Here is a 13,821-nt window from a genome sequence, read left to right as displayed (position 1 = left end):
TAATAAACATACATCCATTTATGAAATAGGATAGGAACAATACAAACATTACAGAGTTATGGACAGATTATCAGGAAAATATTAGTGGCTGCTGTAATACCTGGTGGTATCTTCAAAGTGGTTTCTCAGGAAGACAGAGATACGCAAGAAAGATCTAACAAGTAGTTACAGCCTAAGGGTTGTGAAAAATAGCATACTACCTCCTCACCAGTGACTCCTTTCACTGAGGTGTGATGGCTGGAAGGCCAGCTCTGTATTTTGATAAAATATGAAATATATATATTTTGTTCCAGGATTGTGATCACTACCTGAAACAGACCAGAGCAAAAGTGACCCACCCTACTGGTGTCTCAAACGGCCTGGGCCCAGTACCTCTCCAAGCTTTACTGAGAACTGACCCAGCCCAGTTGCCCCTAAAATTTACCCTGATGCCCTGTGTCTGTCAACCCACAGAATCGAATGCTTGCACAACCCTGAGTATATATGAAAACCACTCAGTATATATGAAAACCACTCAGCTGTACACTTTCTCCTCTTTTTTTTGAGACAGGGTCTCTTACGTACATAGTTCAGGCTGGGCTTGAACTCACTATGTAGCCTAGGCTGGCCTCGTTTACACTGATCCTCCTGCTTCAGCCTCCCAAGAGCTGGGATTACAGGCATGCGTCACGATGCACAGCTCAACAACATATTCTCTTTCTTCCTTTTTTTTTCTTTTTGAGACAGGGTCTTACTGTGCAGTTCAGGCTAGCATTGAGCTCACTTTGTAGCCCAGGCTGGTCTCGAACTTGCAATGATCCTCCTGCCTCAGCCTCTTGAGTGCTGGGATTACAGGCGTATGCCACCATGTCCAGCCAACAAGGTACTTTCTTTTTTTTTTTTCCAGTACTGGGAATCGAACTCACAACCTTGAGCTTGCCAGGCAGGCACTGTGCTTCTGAGCGAAATCCCCAGCCCCTCAACAATGTACTTTCAATGGGAAAATTAACTTTAATAGGGCTGTTTACAAGACAGTTGAGCACCAGTAATTTCTCACGTTCACCCTAATCAACGTCTGGCCCTCTTCTGAGCTTGGGCACCTACCAGTGACCGAAGTGGATCCCACAGCCCCTGTTCAGAAGGGCCGCTCTCTGACTGTGCCGCCTTCTCAATCCTGCTCTCCCTCGACGTCCCCCGGCACCACCTGCCCGTCCCTGCCCAACGTAGAGCCTCAAGGCGCACCTGTGGCAACAGATGGGCTCCATGGTCTGGCGATGGCAGCAGGAGACCCGCTGTGTGTCTTGGTGACACCTCAGGCTGCGGAGCCCTGAGCCATGAGGAGAGCACCTGGGAGCCTGTGTCCTGCCGCTGACCCTGTGACTCTGTGCCTCAGTTTCCTCACCTGTGAAATGTTGGCAGGACGGGGTGGGGGAAACGATACCCAGTGCGGCCCTGGCCACAGGAAGTGATGAAAGGGAAGTGGAGGTCAAGGCCCCGTCATGAGGGGGCCAGGGGTTAGGAGGACAAGACTCTGCCGCATTTGTCCCTCCACTCCGCTCCCACATCTCACAAACCAAGCCCGCCACTCCGCTGTCACCAAGCCCCTCCCCAGAGGGTGGCACGGGGGGCTGAGGCCAGGGGCAATCACGGCCAGGTCACGGTGCAGCACCGGAGCCTGGAGACCCGGGGAGGCTGGAAAGCAGGGCTCTCGGGGCGTCGTGTTCCCAGAAACCCAGGGGCTCCCCACAGCAGGCCTGTCTTTCCCCACAGTCCTGAGTCACTGGTGGCCACTCACACACACACCCCGGCCTCTTCCTGCTGTCACCCGGCCCTGGGTCCCCGCTTCCGGGATCCTGCGGCCCGGTCAGGGCGTCAGCCTGGCCAGCCCCTCGTCCCCAGCCCTGCCAGCCTGGGCCTGCCCCGTCCCCTCCCTGAGTGGGTGGGCGGGAGACTGAGTTGCTATTTTTGTACCAGTGTCACACAGACACCATTGTTGGCTGGCAGTAGGTGGCGGGAAGGGGATTTCGGCGAGGAGGCCTGAGCGTGAGTGGACACTTATAGAAAGCCGCTTCCAGCAATTCTTCTCGGAGCAGAGCTCGGGGCTGCCTGCGGCCCCCACCCTCCCAGGGCCAGCTCAGAGACGGCCACACTGGAGCCAGCCATCCCCCTCAGCTGACCCAGACAGTGCCTACAGGAAGGGTGGCCAGGGAAACGGGTCAGAGCCAGACGGGCCTGAGTTCAAATGTGGGCTCCATCATTAGCCCATGACCCTAGACAGTCACCCTTCCTCAATGGGCCTTAGTTTCCAGATCTGGAAAATGGGCTGAACATTTCGCAGACTTGTGTGTCTGCATCAAAGCAGGTTGTCTAGTGCCCAGATGAATGCAGTTGGTCCTCTGTATCCATGGCTTGTACCTCTGAAATTTTGATCAAACAGGATTGAATTTTTTTTTAAGAGACAGGGTCTTGCTATATTATCCAGGTTGGCCCTGAACTCCTTGGCTCAAGAGATTCTCCTGCCTCAGTCTCCTACACAGCTGGGACTATACCAACATTCTTAGCCTGAAATACATATACTTATTTGTTTGTTTTTTGAGACAGGGTATTGCTATGTAGTCCAGGCTGGCGTTGAACTCACAGTGATCCACCTGTCTCAGCCTCCCAAGTCCTGGGTTTACATGTGTGCTCTACTACACCCAGCCTGAAATATATATATACTTTTAAAAATTGCATCTGGCCAGGTATAGTGGTGTGTGTAATCCTATCACTCGGGAGGCTGAGGCAGGAAGATCACTGTGAGTTCAAGACCAGCCTGGGCTACAAAGTGAGCTCAAGGCCAGCCTGAACTGCAAAGCGAGACCCTGTCTTAAAAAAGACAAAAAAAAAAAAAAAAATGCATCTATATTGAACACATATAGGCTTTTTTTTCTTTTTTTTTTTTTTTTTTTTTGTTTTTTTTTTTCAGTACCGGGAATCGAACTCATGACCTCCCACTTGCCAAGCAGGTGCTGTGCCGCTGAGCTAAATCCCCAGCCCCTAGGCTTTTTTTTCTCAACATAATTGATGTCATTTGCATTATATTAGGTATTGTGAGTAATCTAGAGGTGTTTTAAAGCATAGGAGAGCACTGGGTAGGTTCTATGTCAATACTACACCTTTTTTCATAAGGAACTTGGAGTATCTGTGGATTTGGGTATCCTTGAGAGCTCCTGGGCCCAAGACCCCAGGACCACAGCAGGCGACAGTGGCTGGCACACCTATCGGGGGAGCACAAGGGTTCGCGCTGGGCAGCAGTGACAGACACCACCTGTCTCTGTGTCCTGTCTGTGCTGGGGAACCAGGCTCAGTGACCTTCTAGAATGGGGTGGCCCCGCGTTTTAGCGGCCTCCCGGGAGTCTCAGCATCCAGCTTCTGGGAGTCCTGGTATCCAGCCAGGAGCGCAGAGGAGGCTCCCAGGAGAGGAGACGCTCCTGCCACCGGCTTAGCAGCCTCTGTTGCCCCAGCCCTTCCTGCCACCGGACTCATTTGCCTGCCCCAGAAGCAGCTTCTGTGCTCCCACAGGGGGGACAGCAGAAGGCACAGCTCTGTCCCTAGGTGCCTGCACAGAGCGAAGGTAACCCTTCCAAGTGACAGACAGGGAGCAGCGGCTCCACCAGCCACGCTGGTGAGGGGGGGGGCGCGTCGAATGGCAAACGCTGAGAGCCACCCCATCTGCTCCCTCCTCCCTGCTGTTACCCATCGACCCGCAGCCCGCCCATCCTCCATCCCACACAGGTATATGTCCTCGGAGAGGGATGCTGGGGATACAGTGAGACAGACATAGCCCCTGCCCCGCTTCTCCGACCCTTGACCCAGGACCCTTCACCAAGCCTGCTGGTCTGAGACAAAAACACAGATGACAGCCCTGACCCCAGTCCTCCTCACCTTGTCTTTTTTCCTTCTTTTCCTTGAGATAACTTCTCTCTAGGTTGGACTAGAACTCGAGATCCTCCTGCCTCAGCCTCCTACCTGGGATTACAGCCAGGTGCCACCACACCCAGCTGGCCCTGCTTGTGACAGTACAGCAATACGCGCACGGGTCCTCATGTGGCAGGCCAGCCTAGATGCCCAAGCTCTGCCATGCCTGCTCCTCAACAGCGGGATCTACCACACTTCAGGTCTTGGGGAGCTCACGCTGGCCAGGCAGTGCACCCTCTAGAGGACAGAACAAGACAGAGTCCCCGGCAGCCTGGGAGGAGGCTCAGTGCCACTGTCACGGAATTCAGGGCTCTTGGGCACCCACAGCAGGGCCTAGGGCAGAGGGGAAAGCTCCAGGTGGGCACACCTGTTTAGCCTCGAGAGGTCCCCTTTGCCTGAGGGCCCTGCCTCTGGGAGGTCTTGGGGAGCCCAGGGTCCCTCCTGGCTGTCTCTTGGGGCCCCAGCAGCCTCGCCTGCCCCTCTGGCTACACGTTAGTCAGCGCCAGGCCCTAGCCGACTCATCCACTTGCGCTCCCTGTTTGCACAGAAGTGGGGTGAATCAGCCCCTGACCCGGCTCTGCCCTGGCCTGGGGTTTGTTCGGAAGACAGCGGGTCAGCACGGTGGCCTGCCGGGAACCGCTGAGACACCGGGCGGCTTCCTGTCTCCCGGGTCAGGATGTGACCCCGGCCCCCTCCCGGAATCCAGGCTCCGGCCTGGCCTTCGGGGACCCAGCGTGATAAAGCCTGTGCCCAGTGGCCCCTTGCCCGCTTGCTGACCACCCCAACACACACACACGCACACAAACACGCGCCCGCACACACATGCTGAGCACCGCTTCCCTGGGGTTCTTGGCTGCCAACACCCACAGGAAATCTGAGGGCTCTGGGGCCGCACGGGGGCGGGCGGGAAAGCCAGCTCTCGGTGCCAGGGACTGCTGAAGGCAGCCTCAAGGCAGGCGGGATGGGACAGGCTGCCCAGAGGCCCACCCCTCCCCCCGCCACTGTCTGCAGGCCTCGCACACGCAGTAGCCTCTGCCAGGAAACCGCCACGTGCTCTCGGCTAGACGCTGAGACCTCGGGGCCAGTGTCCCTTCCTCCACGCCCTGTGCTTTTCCTACCACCACTTGCGGCCCCCTGCACCCCTGCCCCATGCCAACGCCACCACGGAACTCTGGGGCTGCTGCTGCCCACCTCCCTAGACTGGCGATGGCCCAAGGGCAGGGCCTGCCTCTACTTTGGGCATCTCAGGCAGAGCACAGATCTGGCGAGGGCTGGCGAAGGGGCACTGCTGAGGCACAGGCTCCACGGCGATCACAGCCAGAGTTGGCCAGGGTCACAGGCACAACCCTTAGCCCAGGAGGCCGGGAGACCTCACCTAGCCACTCTGAAAGTAGATTCCCACCCCTCCTTGGCTACTTGCCGTGATCACTTCTGAAGCTCAGAAGAAGCCAGCCATACCTGTAATCTCAGCCCTCGGGAGGCTGAGGCAGGAGGTGGACCACAAGTTTGAGGCCAGCCTGAACTACATAGCTAGAGCCTCTCAAAAAGCCAAAGAAAAAAAAAATTGAAGCTCAAATGAATCGGCAGATATGAAGCTGTTCTGTGAACTGTACCAGGCCTAGCAAAATGAAGGTATTTATGGTAAGAAATGGAAGCTAGAGAGGAGGAGCAGCAGTGACAAAACCATGGCTGCCATTCGTCAAGCAGTGGCTCTGGGCAGGCCCTGTGCTTGATATTTTCCCTGTGCTGTCCATCGAAATTCACAGCGACTCTGTGGGGTGGGAACTATTATCACCATCTCCGTGTTTCCGGGGGGACAGGTGGAAGGAAGACCAAGGTAAGGACAGGTGGCCAAAGGCCATGCAGCCCGAGGAGCTTAGCCAAAGCCACACTGGAGGACTGTGTGGCTTCAGAACCCCTGTGTGTGTGTGTGTGTGTATGTGTGTGTGTGTGTGTGTTGTCACTGTGATTTTGTTTATTCTGGGATGGGGTCTCACTGTGTTGCCCAGGCTGCCCTGGAACTCATGGGGTCAAGTGATCTTCCTGTCTCAACCTACCGAGTAGCGGGACAGCAAGTGTGTACCGTGGTGCCCAGCCAGAACCTGTGCTCCTAATGCCAACAGCTGCATTGGCCCCAGATAAAGACCAAGCTCCCCAGCAAAAGGACAGGTCCTTCCCATCTCCCCAGCCCCACTTGGAGGTGAGCAGCTCGTTCCTGGGGTCACTGAGCCCCAAGACCACAGCCACTCCCCTGGCGCCTGCCTTCACCCCCCCTCTGCTCCTCCCACTGCCTTGCACACAGTGAGCTCCTGGCCCCCCTCAGCTTGCTTCCTGCAGGACCCTCGCCTGATTCCGTGTTTCCGGGGGCAGCTGGAGTCCCCTGGCCTGTGCTCCCTGCAGGCGCACCGGTCTCCTGCACCTGGCTGGTTGTCTCCACACCTGTCTCCTACCTGGACCTGAACACCTGTCCCACACCTTCCTTTGCCCCCCGGCCTGCTGTTAAATGATCAGGATTGGGGATCCCAGTTGCTCAGAAGAAACACAAGGAACCCGAATGTCAGAACAAATAAAATGAATGTACACAGCGCTGGGCGTGGTGGTGCATGCCTGTAATCCCAGCACTCGGGAGGCTGAGGCAGGAGGATTGCTGTGAGTTCGAGGCCAGCCTGGGCTACAAAGTGAGCTCAAGGCCAGCCTGAACTGCATAGTGAGACCCTGTCTCAAAAAGACCAAAACAAAAACAAATGTAGAGAGAACAGTCATACTTTCCATATCATTACCAAATTTACAGAAAAGTTACAATGCCTCCGACAGCCACACCGAATGTGTCTGGTGCTGTCTGTGGTTTGGAGATTATCGAAGCCCACAGTCCTCATGGCTGGCAGCGTGGTGGGGAGCAAGGACCCCACCTTGGTGGTCTGGGCACCTTCTTATCACCACACAAATGCAAGACATCTCAACAGTTTTGAGGGCAGGCTGGCTACAAGCTTTCCCTGAGCCACACTGCTAAATTGCTCTTAGGACCTAAGGCTACAAGGCCACCCGTGCTGCCCGGCTCTGAGGTCCACCCGGGACAGGCGACGGAGCAGTCCTGAGATGGATCTCTCTGGCCGTCAGACTGCCTGGTGGGGCCACCGACATATGATGAGGGACCATTCCAGGGAGAAGAGGGGTGCTCTTTCTCAAAGTCTGAGCCCGAGAGTGCAGCCACGTCCTTTGAGAAGCTGTGAGTCCCACCTCTGGGGGTGCACAGATGCCAGGTCCTCTGGGCTGCCACCCACCCAGCCTCCCACCAGGCACTCCCTTTCCATGTGGGTCTTAGGGCGGCCTCCAAACACTGCCCCTACGCCCCAGAAATGCTGCTCCTTGTGGGCAGTGGGAGAGGCCCCGTGGGTCCCTTGGCAGGGGCCCCAGGGAGGACAGGACCACTGCCCTGGGCACGGCCACCAAGAAAGCACCTCTCATCCCACGGCCCTGCAGCTGCTTCCTGACCCTGCCTGGGGCACTCACCCTTGGGAACTCCAGGAAGAGGATGTGGACTTCTAGCGTCGCACCAGGAGTCTGCGCCACGCAGCCCTCTGAGACCTGGCTGGTGATGTAGGTCACCTCGCCTCTGTGGGGGTCCACGGGCTGTAGGTCACAGTGCACATTTTCCGCAAGACCTGCTGGAGAAGCAGAGGGGGGAAGAGACCAGGTATGAGGCTGAAGATGTCGCTCAGTGGCAGAGAGCCCTCACCCAGCACGTGGGGGCCCTGGGTTCCAATCCCAACAACAGGGAGGAAAAAAAAAAAGCAACCAGGTGACAATTACTTCCATGCTCTGAATGTCTGCTGGGTACCTGGCATGGACTCAGGGCTTTATTAAGTCTTCACAGCTACCCTAAGAGGTGGGCATCATGGTACCCATTCCACAGATGAAGAAACAGAGGCTCAGAATGGAGAAGTCTCTTGCACAAGGTCACAGCACTTCCAGGTCTAAAGTCAACACATACAACACACGACACCAGTTGCATTTTAATTTCAGATAAACAATACATGTTATGTGCTTTGTTTTGGGTTTTTTTCGAGACAGGATCTTGCTATGTATTCCAGGCTGCCCTTGAACTCACTATGTGATCCAGGCTGGCTTCAGACTTGGCGATCCTCCTGCCTCAGCCTCCTCCTAAGTGCTGGGATCATAGGCATGTGCTACCATACGTGACAACAACACATAATTTTAAACGTAGAAGTATATCCCAAATAATGCCTGGAATGTACTTATACTACAAAAACTTTCATTGTTTATCTGCAATTCAAATTTAACTGGGCGTCCTCTATTTATCTTTGCTGCACCTGGTAAGGCAAGGCTCAGGATCCACTTTCGAACTTAAGGCCAGTCCAACCTCAAAGAAGGCAGGAGCTGAGGTCAGGGGACAAAACTTTCCCTCCTGACCCTCACGGTGGCCCTGGAGTTATGGCTCCCAAGAGGGTCCAGTTTCCTGGCCCAGGGGACAAGGTGGGAAGGAGGGCAGCCCGGGTTGGAAGGCCACTGTCTTCGGCCTAGGCCTCAGTGCCTGTGGTGGGGCGGCCGGGAAACGCAGGTCCTGAGGGAGAGGAATGGAATTTCACCCTGACCCCGCAGAGGAGGAAAAGGAAATGAGGCCCCTACACCTCGTCCTCAGGAATGTGCCGCGGGGAGGGGGGCGGCGGAGGAGGGAAGGAGGACAGAGCAGGGGAGACTGTTTGGAAGTTTGTGTCTCCATCTTGTCGCGCTCACTTCCTGTTTTCTTGGAGATCAAAGATGGGCGCGGAGGGACCGCCTCACGTCCAGCTGACGCCAGCTCCAAGGAGGGGGGCTGTCTGCAGCCTGCCCAGCCTCCTCCTTCCCCACCTTTCCACAGCTTGCTGGTCTCAGAGCCAGGTCAGACCAGATGGAGGCCGGCCGGCCTTCCCCATCAAGGGCAGAAGATCAGGGCAAGGACATTTGGCCTCCGTGGGCCCAAAGACTTTTTATTTTGGTTCTTTGAAACCGGATCTCCCTGTGTAGTTCAGGCAGGCCTGAATTCACTAAGTGGCCCAGGCTGGACTTGAACTCACAGCGATCCTCCTGTCTCAGCCTCCCCAGTGCCGGGATTATAGGCGTGCACTGCCAATGCCTTATGAAATCCTTGTTCTGGTCCCATCCTGAGTGTGCCGGGGATTCTGGAGTACCTAGGTAATGTGGCAAGATGGCTCAAACCAACGCCCTTGGAGCCAGGCTGACCTGGGTTTGACTCTCAGGCCCTATCTGCTACCTAGATTTGCTGAATGATTTTACCACATAGCTTTGGTTTCCTGGTCTGGAAAATGACACAAAGAATAGAACCCACCCAGCCACACAGTATGCTAGGAAGCCCCCATGAGATAGGGCACGTGGCAGTTCTTTTAATTACATTTATTTTTGCTAGCATAGTGGCTTATTCTGGTAATCCCAATACGGGAGGCTGAGGCAGGAGGACTGTTGTGAGTTTAAGGCCAGCCTGGGCTGCCTAGTGAGTTCAAAGCCAGCCTAGGGTACATAGTGAGACCCTGTCTCAAAATCAAGAAACAAAAAAATTGCATTTATTTTATTGCCTGCAGGAGCACTGATGGTGTGCTGATGGGGTGAGGTGTGTAGCTGGTACCTGCAGCCTCCAGGACAGACGGTGTCCTCTGGGAGCCAGGTCTCTGGGGTCTCCCTCACCCTGGAAGACTCAAAGCCCACACCCCCTCCTGCCATCTCATCTTCCTCTGACCCCCAGCCCCCTAACTCAGGTCCAAGCCCTTCCCCCACAGATGGGGAGACTGAGGCTCAGAGGGGTAGGATTTGACGAAGTCTCACAGCTCTGGGGACCAGGCTGGGCCGTGACCCCCTCTCCCTCCCTGACCCGGGGTCTGGCCTATAGAGTAGCGCGCACCTCCCTCCTCTCCTTCTCTGCCCCGTCCCCAGACTTCCAGGAACCCCAGTTCCTCCTGGACTGCCGGGGCCGCCCGGGGCCACCTCCTCCATGCCGTCAGCCTGGCCATTATGTAATGATCAGATAACGGGCCGGGCTGGGAGATCAGATAAGAGGTCCATTTATTTTGGGGCCTTTTCGGATCCTGGCTGCCCCCACCCCGCAGACTAGAATGGGGAGACAGGAGGGAGGGTGACGCCGGAGCCCGTCTCCTGGAGCCCAGACCGCCGAAAACAATCCCCTGGCACCAAGGGAAACTCCGAAGCCTCCTGGGACCAGACCCGGTCAGAGGCGGCGCCGCCACCGAGAGCTTGGGTGAGTGGGCCTCCGGGTCGAGACCCTTGGGCCACCTCCCACCGCCGTCCTCTCCTCCCCTCTCTTTCCCACCGAAGCACACAGCCACTGCCCAGGTTCTGCAAACCGCTCGTGGAACCCCTGGAGCATAACAGTCAAGGACAGTTGCCCTGGGCTGGGGAGACAGCTCAGTGGTACAGCGCCTACCTGGCAAGCACAAGGTCCCAAGTTCAATTCCTGGTACCAAAAAAAGAAAGAAAGAAAGAAAGAAAGAAAAGTAGCCCTGGAAGGCAGGTGTGGTGATGGGTAATCAATCCCAGCACTCTCACAGGTTGAGGCAGGAGGATTGAAAGTTCCAGAGAGCCTGGGCAAATTAGGGACTTAGCAAGAGCCTGTATTAAAATAAATTATAAGGTTGAGCGTGGGGGCGCACACCTGTAGTCCCAGCACTCGGGAGGCTGAGGCAGGGGGACTGACATAAGTTTAAGGCCAACCTGGGCTACATAGTGAGTTCAAGGCCAGCCTGGGCTACATAGGGAGACTCTGTCTCCCCCAAAATCCTCGAAAATAAATAAAATAAAATAAACTATAAAAGGCTGGTGATGTAGCTCAGTGCAAAGGCCCTGGCTTCAGTCCTCATGGCCAAAGAAAATAAAAACAAAAACAAAAAAGAAAAGCACCTTGGCACCAGATGGCCTGGCTCGCATGTGCCAGCTTAGCCCCGCCGAAGCCCGGTCGCCCAGAGCCAAAGTCAACCTCTGCAAGCCTCAGCCCGAGTATGCCAAGGGCTTCAGCGCGCCCAGCCCCCAGGTTCCCCATTTCCGGACCCACAATTACTGAAGAGGCTTCTGTCCCGCTTCCTGGGGGCTGGGTCCTGCCTCACGGCCTCTTGGGACTCCCCCACTTGAGCCCCTAGCAGCCCCGGGAGGGGGCAGGCGTGGAACCCATCTTACATGGAACAAACCGAAGGCTGGGAGGTTGATGAGCTCAACCCGGGACACCAGCCACCAAGTGACAGGCCCTGGCTTTGAACCCCGACGCTCCAGCTCCGGCACCTGACATGCACTTTCCCGGTGTGTTGATCAGGTGCGGTGAGTCAGTCTGAGGTAGGGGACACCCGTGGGGGCTCCACACGGAGGAGCTGTGAATATTAAGTCACGATACCAGGGCAGGGTTGGTTGGTTGGCGTGTTTTCTGTACTAGGGACCGAACCCAGGGCCTTCACACTGAGCTCCACTGGCCCATTTTTAATTTTGAGACAGGGGCTCAATTAGTCACTAAATTGCCCAGACTAAGCTTGAACTTGCAATTCTCCTGTCTCAGCCTCCCAGAGGGCTGGCACTGCAGGCCTGGCTTGGGCAGGTACTTTCCATCCAGGGTCTTTCTGCTGCAAAGTGCCCCTTTTCCTTCGACCGCCCTGCACCTCCTGCCATGCTGTCCTCCCCCAGGGGGCCAGTGACAGCCTCCGAGTTCCAGGCTCAGCCAGCCTCTCCCCAGGGCCACCAGAGAGGCCTGCGTTCCCCTTTGGCCCTGTCTTTCCCATGGCTTCCCCAGGCCCGTAGTCAGACTCACACACTGCAGCCTAAAGTGTAAAGTGCTAGGAAGCCAGGCGTGGTGGCACACACCTATAATCCCAGCTACTCAGGAGGCTGAGGCAGGAAAATTCCAAGTTCAAGTCCAGTCTGGGCAATTTAGCAAGATCCTGTCTCAACATAAAATAAAAAGGGCAGGGGAATGGCTCTGTGGTAGAGTATTTGCCTATTATACACAAGGGCCTGGGATCAATTCCCAGTAACACACACTCACACACACGCCAATGGTTGCAATCCTGATTCTGCCAGCTTCTTTTCCGTGCCTCAGTGTCACTCTCTGTGAAATGGGGCAATGACAATCACAATACTTCCCTCCCGAGGTTAGTAAGCATCTCCCTAAGGTGACACATCGCGATGTAAGGCGACTCCCCATGAACGAGCTGCCGTGACAACTACGTGTGTGCTCGCTTGAGGAGATCTGGGCTTTCCCCAAACACACCTCGCTGTTCGCTCTTGCCATGCCCTTCCTCAGACTCGTGGTCATCCCATGTTTGATCCGCAGGCCAACTTCTATCCATGCTTCAAAACCCTGCTGTGAAATCTCACTGTAACGCTTCCCCCTTTCAGAAGTGCATCAGTACCCAGATGTCCTTGTGGAACCACACACACCCAGATGTGCTGTTTTATTGTCTGCCGTCTGCACTCCCAGCAGATGGTGCTTTTTTCCGGGACAAGAGGGAGCCTGGCCCATCCTGGGTCCTGGTCCCTCGGCCCAGGCTCAGGCGGGCACATTGGTGAGCTCAGTTCTGTCAGGCCTGCCTGTGACTTAGCACATGACTCACACCAGGTCCCTCCTCCATCCTGGGACTCAGTTTCCCTGTGGGGCTGGGTGGGGAGAAAGGGATGGGTGGGACATGGTCCACGTTCCCCTGGGGGTTCCGAAGTCGCATTCGGGGATGGAGGCAGGGAGAGGACAGGGCACTCATGCAGCTCCTGAAGGCAGGGGCAGGTCCCAGGTGAGAGGTCAGGCAGCTCGAAGATGCTCGTCACCCACCGGTCAGGACAGTGCAGGGGTGAGGCCCAAGGCTCAAGCCCCAGCTGGCCATTTCAGGTCATCACTCTGCGGCACCTCTCCCCTGCCTGTGTCCCCATCTGTAAAATGGGAGCACAGGAGCTTCTGCCTCCTGCTAAGTCTGCTGGGGTGGTGCCGGTTTGCAGTAGGCGCTAAAGGCCAGTGAGTGTCCCTGTCTCAGCCAGGTATGGAGGAGAGCTGAGCCCAAGATGAGGGTCCCCACGGCCAGCTTCCCACCAGCAGGGAAAAGAAGCCGAGCTTGCGGGCAGGTAGCCTGGGGCTGGAATCTGGACCGACTTGTCCCAGACTTCCCTGACCTTATTTATAAAGTAGGCCTGACACACAAGGACAGAAGTGAGAGGGAATCTTTTTGTCTGTTTTGTTTGTCTGTTTCTGTTTTTTGTATGTAGTCCGGGCTAGCCTTGAATTTACTATGTAGTTCAGGCTGGCCTCGAATTCTTGGCAATCCTCCTGCCTCAGCCTCCTGAGTGCTGGGATTACAAGCAAGTGCCACCGGGCCTGGCTTAGAGAAGGAATTTTAATGGTCCTGTCTGCACCATCCCCAGCACCTGCCCTCTCCCCAAAATCCTTTTTCCTCCTGCCAGTGGGAAGCTGCCCTGAATATGGCCTGGAAGAAAAATGAAGTCCTGGCTGGTGTCACTGGTCCCCTCTCCAGCGAGGCCCAGAGCCCACATCTGCGGCATCCAGACCTCAGTCCCAGCCACCCAATTTGGCCAATATAGGAAAGGTACATGGAGGTAGTGTTTATAACCAGAACAAAGGGAAACTGTCTAGATATCTGACCACAAGGGGCTCACTGGGCAAACAATGGCGCATGGAAGGGACAGAATATTCCAGAACTGCCATTCCAGAACTGGCCCGGAGTCCACACAACAACACAGAAACATTCTGGGACACAAGAAGGACATATAAGACCCCTGGAGGGGCTGGGGATTTAGCTCAGCGGCAAAGCGCCTGCCTGGCAAGCGCAAGGTCGTGAGTTCGGTTCCTGGTACCGGAGAAAAACCAAAAAA

The 13,821-nt window shown here is 55.8% G+C and overlaps 1 protein-coding gene across 4 annotated transcripts in view; it reads right to left on the bottom strand.

The window, feature by feature from the left end:
* The window catches only part of Eng (endoglin), a 34,523-nt gene that overhangs the window by 16,692 nt on the left and 4,010 nt on the right, over positions 1–13,821 (bottom strand). Inside the window, exons 1-2 of one of the 4 annotated variants that reach the window (XM_013513166.1) lie at positions 1,382–1,439; positions 1,084–1,221 (exon numbers count right to left, since the gene is read on the bottom strand). Coding sequence is in view for 2 of the 4 variants with exons in the window: in XM_013513164.1 (XP_013368618.1) it covers positions 7,447–7,601 (155 nt within the window). In the remaining 2 variants the exon portion in view is untranslated. Of the gene's footprint in view, positions 1–1,083; positions 1,359–1,381; positions 1,440–7,446; positions 7,602–13,821 lie in introns of those variants that run through there. The other 3 variants (XM_013513164.1, XM_013513165.1, XM_013513167.1) reach the window with 3 other exon arrangements.

The sequence above is a fragment of the Chinchilla lanigera genome, unplaced genomic scaffold, assembly GCF_000276665.1.
Source record: "Chinchilla lanigera isolate Chin_1 unplaced genomic scaffold, ChiLan1.0 scaffold00018, whole genome shotgun sequence".
Lineage (NCBI taxonomy): Eukaryota > Metazoa > Chordata > Mammalia > Rodentia > Chinchillidae > Chinchilla > Chinchilla lanigera.
Note: the sequence above shows the minus strand (reverse complement) of the source record. Positions and strands in the feature narration are given on the sequence as shown.